The 22,012-nt window shown below is 51.0% G+C and overlaps 2 protein-coding genes across 6 annotated transcripts; both read left to right on the top strand.

Annotated features, from left to right (window-relative positions):
* The first annotated feature begins 325 nt into the window (after positions 1-325).
* Positions 326-4,127, top strand: Nmb (neuromedin B). 5 transcript variants are annotated; one of them, XM_063250076.1, is made up of 4 exons: positions 326-1,288; positions 1,810-1,976; positions 2,376-2,509; positions 3,863-4,127. In XM_063250076.1, exons 1-3 carry the CDS (start codon positions 1,132-1,134, stop codon positions 2,496-2,498), a joined length of 447 nt encoding a protein of 148 aa, XP_063106146.1. In that variant the 5' UTR covers positions 326-1,131; the 3' UTR covers positions 2,499-2,509; positions 3,863-4,127. The 5 variants fall into 5 exon arrangements, with proteins under 5 accessions (XP_063106146.1, XP_013014023.1, XP_005006320.1 ...); XM_013158569.3 differs by having other exon boundaries at positions 3,858-4,022; XM_005006263.4 differs by lacking the exon at positions 2,376-2,509.
* Positions 4,128-4,882: 755 nt separating this feature from the next.
* Positions 4,883-20,172, top strand: Wdr73 (WD repeat domain 73). Its single transcript, XM_003475484.5, has 8 exons — positions 4,883-5,042; positions 5,775-5,842; positions 6,418-6,506; positions 8,576-8,664; positions 9,139-9,200; positions 16,252-16,410; positions 16,537-16,902; positions 17,689-20,172. The coding sequence occupies exons 1-8, from the start codon at positions 5,002-5,004 to the stop codon at positions 17,919-17,921; spliced, it is 1,107 nt and encodes a 368-aa protein (XP_003475532.1). The 5' UTR covers positions 4,883-5,001; the 3' UTR covers positions 17,922-20,172.
* The last annotated feature ends 1,840 nt before the right edge of the window (positions 20,173-22,012 follow it).

The following is a 22,012-nucleotide window of genomic DNA, read 5'->3' as shown; positions in this document are numbered from 1 at the left end:
GCCCAAGTGTGGGCCTCACCCATTGTCCCCACTCACCACAGCAATGCGTCCCAGAGGAGGCCTCAGTGTCCTCTGCGAGCCTCCCTTGGCGCTTTGGATGCTTGTTCAGCGAGTGTCAGCACGGTTTCTTCCTCTGCCCTGCTCACGAAGCAACTGGTGCCCCAGACACTAGAGGAGAGTGCTGAGTGTAATAGGCCGAGCCCTGCGAGGGTACTGCTTCCCACCACCAAATAATTGTAGTAAAAATGCAAAGTTAAAAAGAAGACTGTAGGGGCTGGGGATTTAGCTCAGCAGCATAAGCACCTGCCTTGCAAGCAGGTGGTCGTGAGTTCGATCCCCGGTACCGGTTTAAAAAAAAAAAAAAAAAAAAAAAAAACTGTGGCAGTTTCCATTTTACACCTGGGACAAGGGAGGTCCTACCAGGCCAACACGTGTAGGAGGACCTGTGGCCCTGCGCCCTTTCTCTCCAGGGCAGCAGGTGCCCACCCTGCGCAGGCTGCCACATCCCGGGCGACTCCTGCACCCTTCCTTCAGAATGGCTCTGGCTCCCACGGGCCCGCTGCCCTGGAATGCAGGCACTGCGAGGAGAGACTGGGGCTCCATTTCAGCAGCTCCTCGGCTGCCTGGCACATGGCAGGTCCCCATTAAGGTGCATCGCAAGCACGCCTGTAATTCCAGTACTCCGAGGCTGGGGCAGCAGGAGCGCTTATTCGAGCCCAGCCAGAGCAGTTTAGCAAGACATTGCTTCAAAAAAGGAGTGCGATGAAGCCTGGACTACATACATGGTGAAACCTTGTCTCAAAAAACAACCAAACGAGGAAAGCCTGTGCTGCGTGGGAGAAACTCTCACCATTGGGCATCAGACACTTCAGCAGGAGCGAAGTGACCGCTTGCTGGCTGAAAGCCCCTTTGCCGAGGTCCGCGCCACACGCCCACCCGAATCCCGATCCCACTGAGCTGCTGGAGCGCACCGGGCAGTCCGCGCTGCCACTCAAGGACTGGCACGGCGCAAGAGTGTGGGGTGGTGCCGGGGGCGGAGCAGCTCTTGGCCCCGCCCCTGGGCGCGGGTTTAAAAAGGGGTGAAGCGGCAGCAAGAGCTGCAGCGGGAGTCTTCGAGGTTTGGGGTGCGCTATGACTAGGTTGACGCGGGGCACGCGGCTGCTGGGCGGCTTCCTTCTCTGGGCGCTGCTGTCTGCCAGCGTCGCTCCGTTCAGCTGGGACCTCCCAGAGTCCCGCAGCCGCGCGGGCAAGATCCGCGTGCACCCGCGAGGCAACCTCTGGGCCACCGGTAAGTCCTGGGACCCTGGGGAACCCCCAGCATTTTCCCAGCCCTCTGGCTACTCCTGATGCCTGAGCAGGTGGGAGCCCACTGACTTATTCAATGTAGCAGATGGGGATCTCCAGCCCCAGACAGAGCAGTGATTGTGCCAGAGGCACTCAGCATGCCCAAGGCAGAGTTGGTGCTGCATGCAGCTAATACCCCTGTCCTGGTGAGGGACTGTCTTGTGTTTTCTGTACCCACCGCCTAGGCGCCTCATCTTCCCTTTTCTGACACCCACCCCTCACCACCGGGCAGCACAACCAGCAGAATTCCTTTGCCCCAGCCTTTTGGTGGGCCACTGTCCCTCCACCTGCTCAGAAGAGCTGAGGCTGCATATTTGCCACCTCGTCCCGTGTCTGTGGCTCAGGGGCGAGATGGAGGCTTCCTGATTTCCTTCCAGGAGAGCTGAAAAGTGGGACATGGGGAACTTCCTTACTGGGGTAGGATTCCCACTCTCAGTTCCATGTGCCTTGGCACCTCCTTTCTAGGTCACTTCATGGGCAAAAAGAGCCTGGAGCCCCTCAGCCCATCCCCAACAGGGACAGCGCCCCACACCTTCCCAAGGGACCAGGAGCTGCAGCTGAGTCATGATCTGCTCAGGAGCCTTCTGCTGAGGAGAGCCCTGGGCCTGAGCAGCCCAGCACCCCACACCCAGGTGAGCCAGGCCACCCTACACCCAGAAGGGGGCCAGCCTCAGGAGCATTGCCAGCTTTGGAAGTGTAGTGGGGTTCGAGTGCCCTGCCAGGCCATGGAATGGGTGTGCATGTCAGGGTTTTAGGCTTGCTGTGCCCCGGGCCACAGAGAGAACTCTCCAAAGAGAGAAAGCCCACCACCCAGCAGAGCCCTGAGAGTTACAGGGCACAAGTTCCAACATGCAGGGTATTATTCCATCCCAGCAGTGCCCTGCTGTGTTCCGGATGTGCTTATGGCCACAGCTGCAACCCAGAGACCTAGAGGGGGGAGAAGCGCAGACCTTGCTCCTGAACCAGGGCTGTCTGCCTCAGGAACTGGTCAGTGGACGGTTTAGTGACATCAGCACTCTCCATGTTTTCAGCTTGGTCATTCTTTGTGTGGAGCTGCCCTGTGTGTTGAGGACATTGAGAGCACCCCACTCTCTATTCATCAGATGCCACTAGCACCTTCCCTTTCCTCCTTAAGTCATGACATTCAAAGTTGACTCCAAGCCAGGTATGACGGTGTATGCCTATCATTCCAGCCACTCAGGAGGCTGAGGCAGGAAGATTGCTTGAGCACAGGGCCAAGCTGGGCAACCTAGTGAGACCCTGTCTCTAAAGTCAAAAGCAACAAATAAATGCCTCCAGACATGACCAGATGTTCCCTGGGGAAAGTGGTCCAAAAATACTCTCAGTTATTAGCCACAGCCCTGTGCGTTAGTAGAGCCAAACCAGCTTCAGTGTCTAGCAGGGCTGAATGGCAGCTCCTCCATTCTCTCTTCTGCCCACCCTGCACCCCTCCTTCCATGGCACTTATTGCTGTGTGCAGAAAACAATGTGATGAAGTAGAAGGTGGGATCTGGCTACAGCATGCTGCATAGCCTAGAGAATCAGTACCTGTATGCCTGCAAAGTGTCACTTATGATACTAGAACTCTGGGAGACTGGGGCAGGAAGATCTCAAGTTTGAGCTCAGCCTGGTCAATTTAGTTTCTAACAAATCTATGTCAAAGTAAAAACTAAAAGGGATACACTTGGGTATGTAGCTCAGTGCAAAAGGCCTTGAGTTCCATCCTATCACAAAAAAAGAAAGAAATGTTGCTAGCCAGGCATGGTGGTACATAACCATAATGCCAGCATTTGGGAGGCTGAGACTGGAGGATCAGGAATTTGAGCCCATGGGCCAGGGATTTAGCTCAGTGGCACAAGCACCTGCATGGCTGCACAAGGTTGTGAGTTCCACCTCGAGAGAGAGGGAGAGAGAGAGAGAGAGAGAGAGAGAAGAAAAAGAATTTGAGTCCATGTTGGCTTACATAGTGAGACCCTGCCTCCAAAGGAAGGGAAGATGTCAACGCTGTCAGCCTTATCTTCCTCGTCCATAAAATAGCAACAATTACCGGTCCCTCTCCCATTAAATGAGCCCAGCTTGTGCTTAGCCGAAGGAGCCTTTGGTTTCCAAGCCATACAGACCGGCTGCCCGCCCACTGTATCTGCGAGCCAGAGTAGGGGCTGTTGAAGAAGGGAGGGGCCTTCCCCAGAGTGGGCCAACCCTGCGCTGCAGGGGGCGCACGCTCGCCAGACAGGATCACCTCTAGGGTCACCGATTTGAAGACCAGCCGGAGAATCTTAGGGGAGCAATACCCGGCTATGGGGGGGCAGAGCTTGGCGAGGGGTACTAGGACTTGACTTCCGTGATCTGACAGCTGCGACTACCCTGTGATATTGGGACCGTATTCAGGGGAAACCGCCACCCCTGGCTTCTCCGCGCCTTTCAGGAAGAAGGTGCGAGGGAGCCTGCCGTTTCTGGGACCGGCGCTGGGCCTGGCAGCCGCTCCCCAGCTCACCTGCCCTGTTTTCATGCAGTGCAGGAGGCTGCTGATGCACCTGCCACAGAAGTGACACCTGGAACAGGCGGGCGCCGCTCGGTTGGATTGCGCCCACCTCGCCCACCTCAGGAGGTGGCTGAATACGTCCCGGGAGCGGCCCCGTCTAGACGCAAATCCCGGACTCGGTCACTATGATTTCTGGCCGGGTCGCCAGGAATATCGCGGATGCAGACACAAAAGTATACTCGTGCTGTTACTTCTTGCTTCCCTGATGAAGTTGTGAATAAAGCCCTGCTCTTTACCGAAATGTCTGGTCCTCTCCTTCCAGCCCTGGTTGAGGGAGGACAGGGAACAGAGTGGGGTGGCAGGTCGAGCTTAGTGACACGGGCAGCCTCAGGCCCTGGCACCAGCTGGCTCTGAGCGATTCCTGCTGCAGGCAGGTTTTCCACGCGGCCAGAGGCTGGCTCCGCTCTCGCCTCTGCCCTCTGCTGGCTCAGGAGCAGGGTTCCCTGCCCGGAACCGGGCTGCTGGGCTTCAGTTACCTCAGTTTACCCCCACGACAAGTTGGTCTTTTTTTTTTTTTTTTTTTTTGTACTAGAGTTGGAACTCAGGGTCTCACGTACGCTAGGCAATACTCTGCCGCTGAGCTACAACTCGGCCCTTTTTAAAAATTTTACTTGAGACGAAGCCTCGCTAACTTTCCCAGGCTGGCTTCAAACTTGCGATCCTCCTGCCTCATCCTTGCGTTGTCTGGGGAGTTGTCTGGGGAGTCGGATCCAGACTCCGCCTTCTGCTGTCTTCTCTGGACTTCAGTAGAACTGCCCGAATAAATAAAAAACAATCCAGCTAAACTCGGATTTCAGATAAACTATTTTTTTTGTATAAAATGTCCTAAAAATATTTTCACAGTAAATTTGTTTAGTCACGTGGTCCCATATTAATTTTGACCTAGGGCACTGACCGCCCTTTCTTGAGCTGCAAATACCCGGTCTTGAAACGGATAGGAATTTGGCCCTTTCGGCGCTGCTCGAGGCAGACAGCTGGGTATCTCCGAATTTCCCGCAAAAACCCGGACCCCGCCAGACTCGCGCCCAAGGAGAGGCCACGCCCGGTCTCGCGAGATTTTTTGCCCGCCCCAAAGGCTCACGGAAGGAAGTTGGGCACCGGAAGCGACAGTTGCCATGGAGTCCGCGGAGGACTGGCTGGTGGAATCCTTGCGCTTGTAAATCGTTGGGGGCTGGGCATGGGGATCTGGGTCGGTTATGGGACGCGGGTCTGACGTGGCGGACGGGCCGTGCGGGCTGAGGCAGTCAAGGAGCTCTAGCCGTGAACCAGACCGAGGCTGGGGCCTCCAAGACTAAGCCCCACCTTCTGCGAAAGGGTTCATTCCAGCGTGCGCAAGTTTGATAAGCGAAGCCAGTGAAAGATTCACTTCCCAATGTAGAACAAAAATTTGCGGGATATGGTGACTCACGGCTGAGACTCTGGGAGGCTGAAGTAGAAGGATCGCAGCCTGAGCAACTTAGCGAGACTGTAAAAATAATACCAGAAGAGTTGGGGATGTAGTTAGGCGCAAGGACCTGGTTTCTACCACTAGTACCACCAAAATTTTTTTAATTTACAAAGAGATAACTTCTGGAGGGTCCTGATTACTCAAGGGACTGATTAGTTTGTGCCCCGCCCTAAGTTAAACCCTGAACACAGGTTATCCTTCATCCCCCACACTAGTTTGGAGAAATATTGGTAGCAGGGACTCCCAATGATGAGAACTGAGGCTCTGGGCTCCTGACTGTCCTGGTCCCAGACACACACAAGAGGGTAAAATTCGAGAAAAGACTTGGCCCCTTATCTGCATCAAGTCCAAGAGTGGGCCCTAACAACCGAGCCCAGCTCCTGGTTCTTTATCAGCAGAGCAGAGCCATGTGCCATGTGGAATTATGTCCCTGTCGTTCAGGTACCAGGATTTCCATGCATTTGACCTCTCAGCAGCCACTCGAGTCCTGGAATGGATTGGTGACAAAGGTAATGTGCCCTGCCTGGGCCTGGTCCTAAAGGATAAGGAATCCCACTCTCAGGAAGCATCTCAGGGGCTTAGCCTAGAGGGGCTCCTCCCTCTTTTTGGAGGGTGTGTTGGTCACTTGTTGCAAGCTGGCCCCCATGAGCATGTGTGTTCTTTTATTATTAAGATCCTCCATGTCGGGGCTGGAGATTTAGCTCAGCAGCATAAGCGCCTGCCTTGCAAGCAGGCAGTCGTGAGTTCCATCCCCGATACCGATAAAAAGGAAAAAGACAAAAAAAAAAAAAAGATCCTCCATGTCTGGCAAAGTGATGCAGACCTGTAGTCCCAGCACTCTGAGAAGCAGAAGCAGAATTGCAGATTTGAGCTGAACCTGGACAGCTAAATGAGACCCTGCCTCAATATAAAAACGGCTGGGGATGTAACAAAGTGCAAAAACTGGATTTAATCTGCATTACTGCAAAGAAAAATAATCCAGGCTGCGCATTAATGGAAAAGGGGGTTAGCCTTGCTCTGGGATACAGACAACAGTTTATAGATTAGACCATAATCTTTCTAACATTTGCTGATTTTTTTCTAGGAGTCTTTGTTGCTGGCTATGAAAGCCTGAAAAAAAATGAAATTCTTCATCTAATGCTACCTCCTAGACTTTCTGTAAAGGAAAACCAGGTAACTTGAAGTAGACATGCTGAGTGGACATGTTGATTTTCACTTATTTAGTAAATATTTCTGGAGTTCCTGTCACCTACCAGGTATTGTTCTAGATACTAGAAAGAGACAAGGAGTGGACCTCCCTGGTGGTGTAATAGTGGAGACGCCTATGCACATAGCTCAGTGCTGTAGATTTTAGGGCTCCTCAGGAGGGGACTAGTATTTCTTTAGCAAAACTAAAGATTTAGGGAGCAGTTAGGGCACAGCAGGTAGCTGAAGCCCTTAGAATGGTTTAGTTTAGATCACCTACGCAGTGATGGTGAACCTTTTAGAGCTATCAGTGATAATGAGCCTGTTTCGGCACTCGAGCCATGTAACTTGAGTGCACTGAGTTAGGATAGATACTTAGTGTATCAGAATTTAGAGAAGACAGATAAGGACAGAGCCTCGAAGGACATGTTTAAGGGCTGGCTATTAGGAGATAAACCCACAAAAGACACCAAGAAAGACTGGTCTTTGAAGTAGACATCTCAGACAAGGTCAGAGGTCAAGAGAAGAGAACATATCAAAGAAAGCTGGTAGCTCCCACATGTTGCTATAGAAGCATTCCTGTGCAAATTTAAGGATTCCTTCATGAGGAAGCTCTTGGTGTCCTCTGCCACCGCATTTTGCTCATACTGGTTGCAGCCAAAGGCTGCAGAGAAAGGGAAGAAGGTGTGGAGGGAAGGAGGAAAGAGACCAGAGCAGTAGCCAGGAGGAAACAGATCTGAGGGTTGCCCAAACCAGAGGCCTGACTGAGTCATAGGCTGTGGGGAAACTGCCCCTGAAGGATGAGCGTGATGTGCAGGAAGGGGGAGGCAGGCTCAGGGATTATGAGTCTGCTTCTGGGGACAGAGGTGAGGAGAGCTACGCTTCTAGGTGAGGGCTGAAGCCTGCAGGTCAGTGATAAAGGCCATGCAGGACAGGGATGGGGAATGCCTCTTCCCTTGCTGGTGTTGTGGGGCAGTGGTGGGGATGGAACCCAGGTCCTGTGCATGCTGGGGGTACGTTTGACCACTGAGCCGCACCCAGCCCTCTTCAGTTCTTTAAGGAAATAAAGTTTTCTTAGAAGGTGACCACGCTATGATGCCTAGTTGAAGGTTTAGAGTAAAAGTAGACAGGGCCCTATAGAAGGATTAAGCCCAGGAGAGGCTGGATTCTAGTTGCTGTGGCCCAATACCTGTCAGAGTCACCCAAGGACCACCTGTCCCCACACCCTCAGGGTGCAGCTGATATGCACATTCCTCGGCCCTTCCCTGACCCGGGAATGGAAATCTCAGGAGGCTGGGTTTGCACTTCCAGAACAGAGAGGAATGAAAGCCTGGCCTTTGTCCCCCTGGGTGTGGGGGGTGACTTTCCCAGTGCCTTGATTGCCTCTAAGCCTACATACCCAGGCTGAACTGTGGGGAGACCTGGCACCTGTGGCTGTCCCTCTCTGCGCCATGGCTGCCTCCGGTTCCTCACACAGAGGGGACAGTCAGGTGGCCAGGAGTAAACACTGTGCCTGCACAGTCCTAGGCTCTGATCCACAGCCCAATGCCCGCATGGCCTCCAAACAGTCACAGAAGCCCCTCATACCTTAGTTCTGCCTTGCGTAGAATAAGGATAAGAACAGGAGGCCTAGTGAGAATCTGCTGCTGAACATGGTGCTACTTGAGTGAACACAATGAAAGGAAACCGTTCTGTTTTCATTGCCAGAGGAGCCCCCAGGCTTCCGAGGGGACTGAGCAGAGAAGGGTGTCAGTGGCTGGCTGGTAACCCCTGCTGTGTGTGAGGTTGACCTGTCCGGTGACTCCTCTGGGAAGGCCTGGGGCATAGGCTTGTGTGGGCATGCAGGCACCTGGGACCCAGGAGGGACCTAGGGAACAGGTGGGAAGAAGGGAGCTGTGCATAAAGGTGTGAGGCCAGGGCTTCCAGACAGCAGCACTTGGCTCTGCGGGGAGGAGGCTCTATCACCAGCTATGTGACATTCAGCCTCTTTTCCGGAGCTGCCTGCCTGCTGTTCCTTTGAGAGACTACTCTTCTGACAGCTTCCCTTGGCATTTTAGGGCTTAGTCCCAGAAAGAGATTTCAAAGTGTGCCACGGGGGATTCTCTGACAGAGCTGTCCTGGAGCTAAAGCACGTGCCGGACACCAGGTATGGCCCATCTGCAGCCCCACCTCTCTCAGGATGGCTCTGCTGCCTTCCTGTCCCCATCCCAGCCCTCAGCACAAGACATATGTGAGTGCGTTTGGACACACACACACGTCTAGATCGTAAAAAAAGCATCATGTCACAGCATTTTGATTAGAGTAACCAGCACATCACCAGAACTATGGTAGGGTTAGACACATGCTAGAAAGGTGGGCTGTGTCACCCCAGGAGCTGATGGTGGACAGCAGGGTGAACCAGCTCACTGAGCACAGGCCAAGTCTCTAGTGTCCGCCCCTAGAGACCATCACAATACGGGTGGCTCTCATGAGCTGTGGCCCTGTCCCGCAGGCAGAGTGAGGCTGCTCTTCTGTTAAATGTGGGTGGCAGGTCTCAAGAATTGAGGGCTGGGGAGGAAAAGTTGTCACGGTCGAGACACTAAGATGTTCGAGAACTAAGATGTTCTGTCCACTGGAACAGGTTGCTGGTGACTAGTGGCTTTCCAGGTTACCTGCAGGTGTGGCAGGTCGCAGAGGACAGCGGTGAGTGAATTTAACTTGGTGGGGGCGGAGCTGAGTGGGTAGCACCCACACACCCACACACTGCAGGCCCCTCCATGGGCAGCATAGGGCAGCGCTCAGAGCCCTGGGAGGAGGACACACTGGCCCTAGGAACAGGTGTGAGCTGGAGGCCACCTCACATTGAGAAGCTACTGCTTCCCCATAGCAGGTGGAGGGAGGAGCAGGAAGTGCTGTCTCTTCTGGGAGTGAGGGTCTGGTCCGAGTCCCTGGCAAACAGGCGGGCATCAGCGCTTTGTCCTGACTCCACCCTGTACACCCCTCAGGACTGTGATTTTGAGATAGAGGCTTCACTTAGTTGCTAAGTTGCCCAGTTAAGACTTGAACTGTGATATTCCTGCTTCAGCCTCCCAGAATGCTAGGGTTACAGGTGTACCCTCTTGCACCGGCTGCTGGAAAAGCAGTCTTGTATGCATTTGCTTTCTGAGATCACTGACCCTGTGGGTTTTCCTATTGTTTGCCTTGTCACTTGTCCTGTGCTGTAGTTTGTGGTTGTTCCTGTCACTTACTTGGAGTTATGACGATATAATCTTTAATAGTTTTATTGTGATACTATGTTTTAATATATCATATAATTACCCCATTTCAATTGTATTCAGTGATTTATTTTATTTTATTTATTTATTTTGGGGGATACTGGGGATTGAACTCACAACCTCACACTTGCCAGGTAGGCGCTTGTGCCACTGAGCTAAACCTCTGGCCACTCATTTACTCTCCATTCTTATGCAGCCAGGAATCTATTCTTCTGGAATAGATTGGCCTGGAACATTGTGTACAGTGGAACTGGATGTGTGGCCTCTTGTGTGGCTTCGTTCTCTTCGCATGATGCTTCTGCAGTCCATCCATGGCCTGGCATGTATCAGTCACCTGTTTCTTTTTATAACTGAATAGTACTCCATTGCATGGCAGCAGGACCACATTTTTTCTGTTCATTCTCATGTTGCTAGATCCAGTGTTTGGCCATCTTTAGTAACACTGCTGAGCATATGAATGCCCAAACCTTTGTGTCATATGTTTCCATGTCTCTAGAGTGGACACCTCACAATGGAATTCGTATGCTGTATGGTAAATTTGTGTTTGATTTTAGGGAAACTTGCAAAATTTTACAAAATGACTTCTGTTACACCCGAAAGGTCCGAAAGTTTAGCACGCAGTGGCTGTAACAGCACTGCCTTTCTGGCCACCCGCACCGGAAGCTCCTTCCTCTTCAACCAGCTCTGCTTTCATTTCATTTCATTCATTCAGTTCCAGTACCATCTGGCTGAATTTCTTTCTCTTGGTTCAACTCCAGTTGTTGCTTTTTTTCTACTTCCACAGGCTCTCACTACATAGTCCAGCCAAGAACTGACTGTGTAGCCCAGGCTGACTTCAAATTCATGTAAACCTCCTGTCTCAGCGTCCCAAGTGCTAGGATAGCAGGTGTGGGCCACCGTGTCTGGCCCAATTGTAGCTTTCAATTTTCCTTTTCTCTATCAAATCTTGTGTATTAGCTTTCTATCATTTTTTAATTTTTTAAAAATTTTAAATCTTTGATATTTATTATTTCTGCAGATTTCTGAACAGCCTATGTTCTACACTTCTATTTTTAAAGGCAGCCTTAAGATCATTAATCTCTTCCTCCTCCTTTTTTTTTTTGCCCAGGCTGGCTTTTTTTTTTTTTTTGGCTTTTTCGTTTTTATCGGTACCAGGGATTGAACTCACGACTGCCTGCTTTCAAGGCCGGCGCTTATGCCGCTGAGCTAAATCCCCAGCCCCCCCAGGCTGGCTTTGAACTCAGTCTCTCCTGAGTGCTGGGATTACAAGGATGCGGTACCACATCTGGCCTTCTTCTTTCAGTTTGTAGTTTTCTTCTGCTGACTTCGTTTTATTGGTTAGCTCATCCTCTCCTCTTAGTAATTCGGTCTCTTCGCGGAGCATGCTGCTTTTGTTCTTCAGGCTAACAGTGTGCACATCTGAAGTCTCCGCTGAAGCAGCTTTCTCACTGTCTTGGGTCAGCTCAGAACACTTCCTCCAGAATCATCGTGGCAGCTGCTGAGACCCAGCTTCTGCTCCACCCGGCTGAATAGCAAATTTCCTTTTCTTAGCTAAGTCCCTGCATCTTCTTTAAATATGTTTTTGCTTCAAGTTTGTGTTTAAATTTCTTTACCTGGGTGTTATAAAGTGATGAAAAATACTGTCAAGCTTTGAGCTGATACTGTAGCTCCTGTGTGTGTTCTTTTCCTCTGTGTTGTTTTATAAACTGAATGAACTCAAATTCTAATAATCTCTTGGCTTCCAATAAAGTATTTATTTCCTGTTTCTTCTGCTTTTCTAAGCCTTTTAAATTAATTGCCTGCCTCAAATGCTTGAGTCTTAAGTGCATTTTGTAACCACAGTCACTTACTTGATTCCTGCTCCAATTACAGGGTTGAATTGTTTGTTGTTTCTTTTTTGGTGCTTGCCAGGCAGGCGCTGCACCACTGAGCTACATCCCCAACCCCATTTGTTTGTTTTTTGAGACAGGGTCTCTGTAATTCAGGCTGGCCTTGAACTCACTATGGCCTTCCTGTCTCAGCCTCCTGAGTGCTGGGATTATAGGAATGCTCAGCTGGATTCTTAACCTTATCTTCTTCAGCCTTTCTTTTTTGCAATCAAATGCTCCATCTTTGTGAGACAATATGAGATCTGCCTCTGGCATGGAGCGCTGTTATCCAGCCTAAAGGCTCTCGCTTCAGCTTCTTTCCATCTCACACACTGCAACCAGCTCTACCTCTTCCTTAGACTGCTGCTCAGTTAAATGAGTTTTGGTTACTTTCTGTTTACTTACCTCTTGTTCTAACCTTTATTGTAATTGATACGTAGCTCTAAATTGTTCTTTACTGGCCTGGCATGGTGATGCACACCTCTAATCCCAGCACTTGCGACTACACACTGAACTACACACTGAGACCCTGTCTCAAAAACATATACATACATACATACATACATACATACATAAATTGTTCTTACCCTTTCCTGAACAATTAAGCATGGCTTGAGCCTCCTTTCTTTCTCCTGCTATTTCAGGATCATGTTTGAGATGTTTCACTTTCTTGGTCTTTGTCGTCCTTGTGTTTTGTTTCTTTGAGACTGGGTCTCACTATGTAGTACAGGCTGGCCTCAAACTCACTAGGTACCCCAGGCTGGCCTTGAACTCAACAGCGATCCTTTTGTTCAGCCTCTAGAGTGCTGGGGTCACAGTTGTGCACCACCAGGCCCCGCCTCACCTCCTCTTGTAAGACTATGATCTGAGCCTGAAGGCCTCCAGTCATCTCAGAATCATGGGCTCTGTCTCTGTCTTCGGCTTCCAACAGCTTGCAGTTGATGGGAGTCCCCTTTGTCTGCTTGACCCAGAATTCTCCAGAATTCTTTCTCTCCAGCAGTCCTCTGAGGACTCAAGCTGGCTGACTGGCTGTTTTTAATCTGTGCCTCTTACTAACCTTACAGCTGTGTCTTGATTCTGTCCTGTGTTACCAGTTGGCTTCTTCTACCTGCTTGTGTTATTGTGCTATCTTCGCCTTAGCAGGCTGTGCATTCTGACTGATTTTTCATCTCCCATCTGATTCTGAGCCGTAGAGGATTCATGTTTGGCGTTTCTCCTTTTCTTGTTAGCTCAGCCCTTCTGTGGTACTCATTAACCCCATGTCATCATGTGTTATCTTCCTCAGTTCGAGACAGCATACGTTCCAAGTCTCTTTTCTTAGTCTAGTTTTTGGTTTGAAGTTCGGCACTTCTGTTCCACATCATCTTTTCATTGCAGTTCATTATGCAGCTATTCTTCTAGCTTGCAGATGGTTTCTTGCAAACTGTCCTGCAAGCTTTTATCTGAGTTGGAGCTAGTTCTGTTATTAGAATTTGCTAAAGATGAGTATCTACAATTGCCTTCATATGTAAATCCTGCAAAAAGTAGTTGATTGCCAACAAAAGCTTTAGGAATAGGGACTGTTTCTTAATCTCTTTTCTAAGTCATCCAACTTACTAGTATCAGTGTCAACGCTTAAATCAGAACAGCTGGCACTATAGTATCTTGCAGTTTCCCAAGCCCACTAATCATCATGATCATGATCATGATCTTCTTCTTCCTCCTCCTCCTCCTCCTCCTCCTCCTGCTTTCTTCTGCTTTCTTCTGCTTTCTTCTTTTTTCTTCTTCTTCTTGTTTGATTTTTGAGACAGGATCTTGGTATGTAGTTCAGGCTGGCTTTGAACTTGTGGCAGTCTTCCTGCCTCAGCCTCCCATATGCTGGGATTACCGGTGTGCACCACTGATCCCTGGCCCACTGTTCTTTTTTTTTTAAGCCAGTCAAATTTAGCAGTGGGGGGGGGGGCGGTATACCAACTTTAGTGACACTAATGTTAATAAGTTCTGATAACCCACTGCCATCGGACCAGCCCACTGTTCATTTTTCAAGAAGAGATGTCCTTTGATTTCTTCTATACCATTTTCCCCTAGACACTCTTCTCTGTCAGGAAGGCATACATAGGGTTTGCTTCTTCTGATGTATCATCATCATCAGGGAAGATGAGTGAGTTTTTATGGCTCATAGTCTTACTGTAAGTTCCGAGCAAAGACCCTGCACAAAAAGCTGTATCACCTACAAGCATTTCGCCACCTCAGGGGTTTTAATACTGCAGGGGAAGTGGTACCAGTGTCTGGGCTGCTGTGTCCCATTGTACCACATCTTCCTTACTCATCTTCAGACGAGTACCAGAGTCTGCTAGCTTCACATGCCCGGACTCACGTGGTAACTGGCTTCGTGAAGTGAAATGCATTGCCTGAGCCGCCTCCTGTGCCAGCAGCTGCTCAGGCGCAGTGGAGCTGCTCATTAGGTGTACGAGACCTCCACGGCTTGCATCACATTCTCTGCAGAGATGCTGACCTCTTGGGATACTCGACACAGCTTAACAACCCAAGGACTGTCGGCAACAGCTTCGATGGCTGTTCTCTCCAGAACAAAGCAGAGAAAGCCGGGTGGGTCCCCCCAAGATGCTTCATTGCCCATGTCTTCCCGGTAGACTCATGCCTCACATCTCCAGCGCACCTCTCCCAGGCACCTCTTCATAATCTTCAGCTTTCATTTGTAAGCCTCTAACGTGTTTATTGTGTCATAGACCTTCTCCAGCCACCTTGGCCATGGAGAGCCCAGTTCCAGGATAGCCAGGGGGCATGAGAGCCAGCAGGAGACAGGGGACCCCAGGGTGGTGACAGGGAACAGAGAGGGAGCCACTTGTGAGGTGACTGCTGCTGTGCAGCAGGGCCAGGTGGTGCCTCATGGAGACTAAGAAAAAAGTGTAGCCTACTCTATCTGCTCCACAGCTGTGGATGGAGATCTCGGGGTGGGCCATAGTCCCTGCTGGAAAGAAGGCAAGTGGGGCTGGCGCCCAAGAGAGACCGATACAGCCGCCCTCCTGTTCAAAATCTCCTGCTAAGTTCTGGGCAGTCCCGCACTGTGGCTTCTGCCTTTGTCTCACAGGAGTGCGTCTTTTCAGTGGGGGACCAGATTGGTACATTTGGGGTTCATTTGCTAGGGCAGGCCACCTTACCGCTGATGCACACAGATGAGACCTGATTGCTTTCCTTTTGCTTTCTGTGCTGCTGGGGATTGAGCCCAGGTCCTCACGGGTCCCAGGCAAGCACTCCACCCTGGTTTCTGTCCTATAGCAGTCCTGAGCCACAGCTCTCCACACTTTATCTGTGATGTAGTTGCCTCTTCCCATCGCAGCTGTGCACCATGCCCTGGCTCAGACCAGCTCGTCCTGGGAGAATCCCATCCATGCTCCTCAGAGTCTGCGGAACGGAACAGAGGGGCCACTCAAGTGTGGCCTGCAGAGCCAGGTGGGCTGTGGCAGGTGACGGGAACTGCAGTCCTTGGGGCTAGGCGAGGCCGGGCCGGTGATGCACAGAGCGTCCCTCTGCCAGCCCTTCGCACAGTGTCCTCTGCACATGGGAGCCATTTGGTGTCTTCCTCCCCTCTATTCTCTCCTTGTCACTGACTTCTCCTTTTGAACAGAAAAAGAACTTAGATCTTCATTTTCCTCAGAGTGGAAACCAAATAATGAGTTCCTGCTCAAAGCAGGAAGATACAAAGTGAGAAATTTGAGTTTCCCTTTAAGGCTTGAGTGAGTCCAGCAAGTGGCTGTGCTGCACCGCCTGATGGCGGGGATGGGAGCGGATCAGCCACCAGCTAAGCAAGCTGACATGGCCTCGAAGCCCAAGCTTGACCCTGCGCAGGCCCGGGGTTCTTTGTTTGTTCATTTTTTCAGGTTTTTTTGTACTGGAAGTTGAACTCATGACCCTGTGCTTGCCAGGCAGGCGCATATGCTGCAGAGATAAATCGCCGGCCCCAGCTGTTCTTGTCCTGTGTATGTTTTAATTAAGTCAATGACATATGCCATGTGACCTCTGCTTGCCGAGGTTAGCAAGCTGAGGATGTGGGACGCATTTCTGAAGAAACGCTAGCCTTGTGAACTCTGTGTCTGTTTTTCGTGGAAGGGGTAAGTGACATCAGCAAAGCATCTGTGCCTTTTCCTGGATGTTCTCCCCAAACAAAAGTCAGAAGCTAAGGTTTGGAATTGGCTACAATGATTTGTTATTTGCCATCTCCAAAGCAGTTTATAAGATAATTTGTAAGGAAATCACAGTGTTTCTGGCAGTTCTAAAAATGGCAATCTGCCAGGTACATGTCTACAGTCCCAGTACTCTGGGACGCTGAGGCAGGATGATCCCAAGTTGAGCTAGCCTGAGCAACTTAGTAACTTAACTGGACCCAGTCTCAAAAAAGAAAAAGGACTGGGGGTAGCTTAGTGCAAAGCCCCTGGGTTCAGTCCCTAGTACCACACGTACACACACAAAGTAGCTGTGACCCCGTGCTTGTGTTTCAGCAGTCTCTCTTGCCAGCTCCCCATCTCCTCCCCCCAGCCTTCTGTGTGTCCCTAGAAAGAGGGTCGCAGGCCTGCACTGGCATCCTGGACTCATTCCCTCTTTCCCTGCCCTCAGATGTCATCAAAGCCATCAGCACCGTCCCTGTACAAGAAGTGGGGAGTCTCTGGCCTAGGCTGGCTGTCTTCTCCTCAGTACCCAGAGTCCTTCACGGGGCGCGGCTCAGCAGCCTGCAGGCTGTGGATCTGGAGTCGGGGGAGACCACGTACAGCTCAGGTATGAAAGTCATACCCTGCTGCTCCCCCGCTAGCACCCACCCTTGGCCCCGCTTCAGGGGCTGATTGCAGGCCCCAGCCCTGGCCACGCCAGGCCTGTCCAACCCCAGCAGCTCTCCTCTTCCAGGTGTCAGCGACAATGAGGAGCTGAGCAGCCTGCAGGTCCTCGATGGCCACACTGTTGCATTTTGCTGTACCTCAGGCCGCCTGGGGCTGGTCGATACCCGCCAACCATGGGCACCTTTGGAGAACCCTGGCCAAGGTCCTGGCTCTGGTGGCCAGAGATGGTGTGCGGAAGTGAGGGCTGCGGGCGAGGGCCCAGGGCCTTGCTTCTCCAGCCTGGGAGCAGATGGGCAGCTCCGTCTCCTTGATGTACGAGATCTCCGCCACCCTGTGAGCTCGGTCCAGTGTGCAGTGTCTGCACCAAGCCCCAACCCAGAGCTGTTGAGAGTGACGTGGGCCCCACGCCTGGACAACTGCCTGGCTATCTCAGGTATTGTTTTTTGCTGTTGTTTTTTTATCAGTACTGGGGATCGGCCATGTGCTTGCAAGGCAGGCGCTAAATCCCCAGCCGCTATCTCAGGTATTGTTGAGCACGGTCTGATGTCTTCAGGGAACAGGCGCAAGATCAGAAGGGAACCGCTGGCCCCTGAAGAAACTAGTTCTCAAAGGGAGCTGTGCCATGACCCTGCAGCCTATAGTGTAGCCCTTCCTGTCCTGGCCATGGAATGGCCACAGCCCACAGCAGCCTTTCTGGGCCCTTGAGGTTCGGGGCTCAGGCCAGACCCACTGGGAAGTAGGGCGGGTGAGGAAGTGCCTAAGTGCCCACCAGGAGGAGCAGGAGAGGACTGTGGGATGTGTGTGTGTGTGCCTCAGTCACAGTGCTGGGCAACATGGCAGAGCTCTTTAAAGGCTTCTGTCACCCTGTTAGGTAGAAACAAGACTGTCCACTGAGAAGGACCTCAGGGTGGGGTTTGGGGCCACTGGAAAAGGCGGGAAGTCTCCCGAGCCTCCATACCCAGGGAGGTGCTAGTAGCAACTTCATACTGTGGTGGAGGTGAGCGACACAGCCTGCCCAGGTGAGCCTTGGGCCTGGCACGCAGCAGGTGCGCACAGGTGCTCCTGTGACCTCTGGACAGAGTTGCCGCTGCCTGGGTGGGCAGAGGCTCCACTCCCTTGGCAGGAGATGAGCCACTGGCCCCAGAGGCCCTCTACCTTGGCCTCTGGCTAAGGGCTTTCAGGACTCAGGAGTAAACCCTCTGCTCTGTGTCTTCCTCAGGCTTTGATGGGACAGTCCAGATCTACGATGTCACATCTTGGGAGGGAACGAGGAGCCAAGTGGAGCCACTCTTCACCCACAGAGGTCACATCTTCCTAGAGGAAGACGTGGACACTGCTCCACTGGTCACCACCCACACCTGGCACCCCTCCAAACCCAAGACTTTGTTATCAGCAGCCAGCGACGCCTCTGTACATGTGTGGGACTGGGTGGATCCTCGTGCCACCTGCTGACACTAGACCTTGGGAGAGGAGTACAGAATCGCAGGGCCACAGTTGTGGGTCACTGCTGCCAGCTGTGTGGCCTTGGGCAAGTAAGCCAGCCTCTCTCAGCCTGTTTTCCTGTCTGTACAGTGGAGGTATTAATGGAGCCAGTCATGGTGGTTCATGCCTGTAATCCTAGCATTTTGGAGGCTGAGGCAGGAAGATTGCTGTGAGTTCAAGACCAGCCTGGGCTACAAAATGAGTTCAAGGCCAGCCTGAACTGCACAGTGAGTTCCTGTCTCAAGAAAAACAAATCAATGAAGGTAGTAATGACTTCCAGGGTTGTTGAGAAGATGAGGAATAATAGATTAAAGAATGATCGGGCCAAGTGGGGTTGGCCATACCTGTAATCCAGGCCACTCAGGAGGTTTAGGCCAGCCTGGGCACCGTAGTTATTTAGCAAGACCTTGCCTCTAGGTTAAATAAGTAAAGGGCTGGAGCTGGAGCTCAGTGGGAAGGCTGTAAGAACTGCCACAAGAGAGAGCGTTGTCAGGAGCTACTGTTAGATCTGGGAGCCCTGGGCTCCCGCCCGCTGTACACTGGCAGTGTTTGGTCTCTGTCTTCTTCACAGTATTACAGTGATAGTCAGAAGAGGTCAGAACTATAAATGTGTTCCTCAAACGTTTTTACAGAAGAAAAAATGTACAGGGGCCAATAAACCTGACAAAATATCAACCCCGGTTGCAATTAAGCAAGGAGCAGTAGTAAAGTCTGCCAGTGTGCCTCTCGGAGTGCCAGTGTGGTGCCTGTCACTCTCCACACCTGGCAGAACTTCCGTGAGGCCTGGTGCCAAGGGGCAGCAGTCTCTTCTAGCTATAAGCTGGACCTGGTTCACTTGGACTAGAAGGCAGATAACCAAGGCCCTGCTAAATGACAACTAAATTTTCCTAATGTTGGTGGGCATCGCTACATACAAGCTTGTAATCCCAGCGCTTGGGAGGCTGAGGCAGGAAGATGAATTTGAGACCAACCTGGGAATTTTAACCAGTTCAAGTGAAGACAGTGAGACCCTGTCTCAAAAAAACAAAAAAGCCAGGCATGGTGATGCACGCTTCCCAGCACTTGGGAGTCCGAGGTACAAAGGCCACTGTGATTTCAAGACCAGCCTGGGTTACATAGTAATTTCCAGGCCAGTCTGAACTACAAAGCCATACCATTTCAAAAAGAATTTTAAAAAAAGGAACAGGAAAAAAAATCCATCTTGTGCAGTTACCAGTGACGCAATGAGCAGCTTTTGTATACGTGAGCAATGTCTGCATGATGTTTCTAAAAATAAAATCACTGAGGCAGTTCATGTGTGCAGTTTTGGTTTGATAAACACTGCCAAGGTGCCCCCCATACTGTGCCAGCTTCTGTTCCCATTTGGTAAAGGGCCAGCCTCTGTCCCTGCCTCTCATCGGCAGCCTTTGCCTGGCTGGTAAACACAGATGGTTGCCGTAGCTTTAAGTTTACATTTCTCTCACATATGAGGTTGAGACTCTTTGTATATTTGTATATTTAAGTCTGGGGGCACATATTGCTAAAGAGGTTAATGGGAGGACGGGAGCCAGCCTAGGAGCTCGGGCAGAGCTCGTGGCCTCTGTCTCCTGGAGGGTAGAAGCCTGAGGGACATCTTCAGAACTTCATATGCATTTCCCTCTGCAGCGGCCGGAGCAGTAGTTAAAGGGTGTGTGCATCTTGCTGCCATGTGCAGTCCCTCACTGTAGCGTTTATTAAAGGGTTCTAAGGAATTCTGCTTTTGAAATTACTTGATTACTAGTCCACAACAACATTAGTGGGTGTGGATGTTTGTTTATTCATTCACTTATTTGACACTGGAGAGTGAACCCAGGGCCTTCACACCGCTGTGCACCCAACCTTTTCTTTTTCTTCTTTTTTGAGACAAATTCTAAGTTGCTGTTACAGCTTGTGTCTAGAAGTTCCCCAAAGCCTCATGTGGTCAAAGGGCTTTTTCAGAGATGGCTGAATCTAGATTGTGATGCTGGGATTAAGGGTGGGTGATTACTAAATCAGTCCACTGATTGGTTGGCCACTGCCCTCGGTCCAGTAGCCTAGATGAGTATAAAAGGGGTAGAAAGAAGCTGCTACGGTCCCTTGCTTGCTTTTCCACCTTCTGCCTACCATGGACTATTTGTCTGCCACGCCACTCTGCCTTGGAGACAGCTGACAATAGACTGAAACCTCTACAAACTGTGAGCTCAATAAACCTTTCCTCCTTTAACTTTGGGTGTCAGGTATTTTGTCTCAGCAGTGAGAAAACTAAGTTACTTTTACTAAGACTGGCCTCAAACTTGTGGTCCTCCTGATTCAACCTCCCAAGTCACTGCATCAGCTTGCCCATTTGAGTTTTTTTCATTTGTTTTGCTTTTGACAAGGGGTCCCTCTGTGTTTCCCCGACTGGTCAAAAGCACTGAGCTCAAGTGATTAGGGTTGGTCAAAAGCACTGAGCTCAAGTGATTAGGGTTATGGGACTACAAATGTATACCACCTTTGACCTGGTCAGGAAGGAACTGTGTTTTTTGGGGGGGAAGGGGGTTGATTACTAATAGTGAAATTAGTAGAATGTTATATTTTGAAGATATTTAATTTTTTCAATTTCAGGATAGGATCATCTTTAGCATTTCCTGAAGTCTCCAGTCATTTCCGCCCTCTTCAGGAAAGCTTATCGTGTAGCTTCTCCCCAACTCTGTGCTCTGCAGTGTCACGTTGATAGCTTGAAATTACTATGGTGGGAGTATTTACACCTCACAAATTGGCAAACATTACAAAGTTGAGTTGCTTCTTTCCCCCAGAGAGCTGCATTACCAGCACACCACTGAGGAAGCTACAGTATCTCACCAAGTAAAAGCAGAAGTGAGCAATTTAGAAAATAGTGGAGCAGTGTGTGGATTTAAAAGCCGCTTTGCTGAAAAGCAAAAACGTGTAGCAGTCACGACCTGGCCTGAAGCCTATGCTGACACTGCTGTGGGAAGGGGCGGGGGGATCTGGAGGAAGTGGCCACGCAGGGACGGGCCGGGGGCACACAGAGCAGAGGTGTCTCCTGATGACAGCTGTGAGCTGCTGCCCAAAGGATGCCAAAGCTTGCAGGAAGCAGAGACAGCAGGTGAAATCCCCTGGGTTCTTACCACCTGCCAATTCTGTTTGTCAGAGCAGGAGGATTAGAATGGAAGTGCCTTAGCTGGATTTACGGTGCTTACTATTTAGACACGTTTTAGAGGGTGTGACTCTTTATACCCGTTTATGGCCTTCTCCCAGGATCAGATGTTTGAATGGTGGCCTCAGAATTAGTGTGACTATTCAGCCACTGCCACTGCCTTGCCCTGCAGATGATGACGAGGGCCACAGTGAAGTGAGGTGGGTGGGAGGAAGGACCATTGTGGGTTAAGGGCCCCATGGGCTAGGCCACCCAGGGCCACTTGGCCCTGTGCAATTGAGGCAGGACCCCTGGGACTTCGAGCTGCTCACCATCTGGTGGGCGGGGGGCCTGTCCCTTACCCAGTGGGCTGTGAAGGAGACTTACAGGAGTATGTGACTCTCCACACATTTCCTGACCTGAGAGTGGTTTGTAGAGCCAGGGAGGCTGACAGCATAGTGACAACACACATAAGTGTCGGGTGACATGGTCGTGCCCTCTGTGAAACCGGCCTCAGCACATGACAGTCTGGTGAGCAGCTGAGGTGGTCACAGACCGCAGATGAAGCACTTAGCACAGGGCATGCCATGAACACATAGGCACTGAATGTGCTGGGCTGTCACCACACATTTCTCACCTCAGGACAATATCACTGTGTTAGGGAGATGAAGGCCGAAGCCCTGGAGGAGGAAAGGAGCCTTGTTTTGGGGGAAGGGGTGGATGGGGTGAGCTCACTCCCAACGGTGGCATCTGCGAATCCCCACCTGGTCTTTCGAATTCTTCAGAGACATCAATCTCTGCCCTGAGGCTCAGGCTCAAAGTCTAAAACTGCCTCTGTCCCTTTGACTGCACCACTTAAACCTCACTGGAAACAGGGTGGGTGCCCTAAACCTGATGCCAACGTCCTGCTAGCTCTTCATGGAAATGA

The sequence above is a fragment of the Cavia porcellus genome, unplaced genomic scaffold (genome assembly GCF_034190915.1).
Source record: "Cavia porcellus strain 051 isolate PalLab524CR breed Dunkin Hartley unplaced genomic scaffold, mCavPor4.1 scaffold_6, whole genome shotgun sequence".
NCBI classification, from domain to species: domain Eukaryota; kingdom Metazoa; phylum Chordata; class Mammalia; order Rodentia; family Caviidae; genus Cavia; species Cavia porcellus.
This window is presented reverse-complemented; position numbering and strand designations above follow the sequence as displayed.

What these genes read in the sequence shown, in the direction of transcription:
- Nmb (XM_063250075.1), top strand. Translation starts at nt 1,132, where the DNA reads ATGACTAGGTTGACGCGGGGCACGCGGCTGCTGGGCGGCTTCCTTCTC. An exon ending in AGGCAACCTCTGGGCCACCG is followed by an intron (nt 1,289 to 1,809) that starts GTAAGTCCTGGG and finishes CCTCCTTTCTAG; the next exon opens with GTCACTTCATGGGCAAAAAG. An exon ending in GCCCAGCACCCCACACCCAG is followed by an intron (nt 1,977 to 3,769) that starts GTGAGCCAGGCC and finishes CGCGCCTTTCAG; the next exon opens with GAAGAAGGTGCGAGGGAGCC.
- Wdr73 (XM_003475484.5), top strand. Translation starts at nt 5,002, where the DNA reads ATGGAGTCCGCGGAGGACTGGCTGGTGGAATCCTTGCGCTT. An exon ending in GGAATGGATTGGTGACAAAG is followed by an intron (nt 5,843 to 6,417) that starts GTAATGTGCCCT and finishes ATTTTTTTCTAG; the next exon opens with GAGTCTTTGTTGCTGGCTAT. An exon ending in GCAGGTCGCAGAGGACAGCG is followed by an intron (nt 9,201 to 16,251) that starts GTGAGTGAATTT and finishes CCCTGCCCTCAG; the next exon opens with ATGTCATCAAAGCCATCAGC.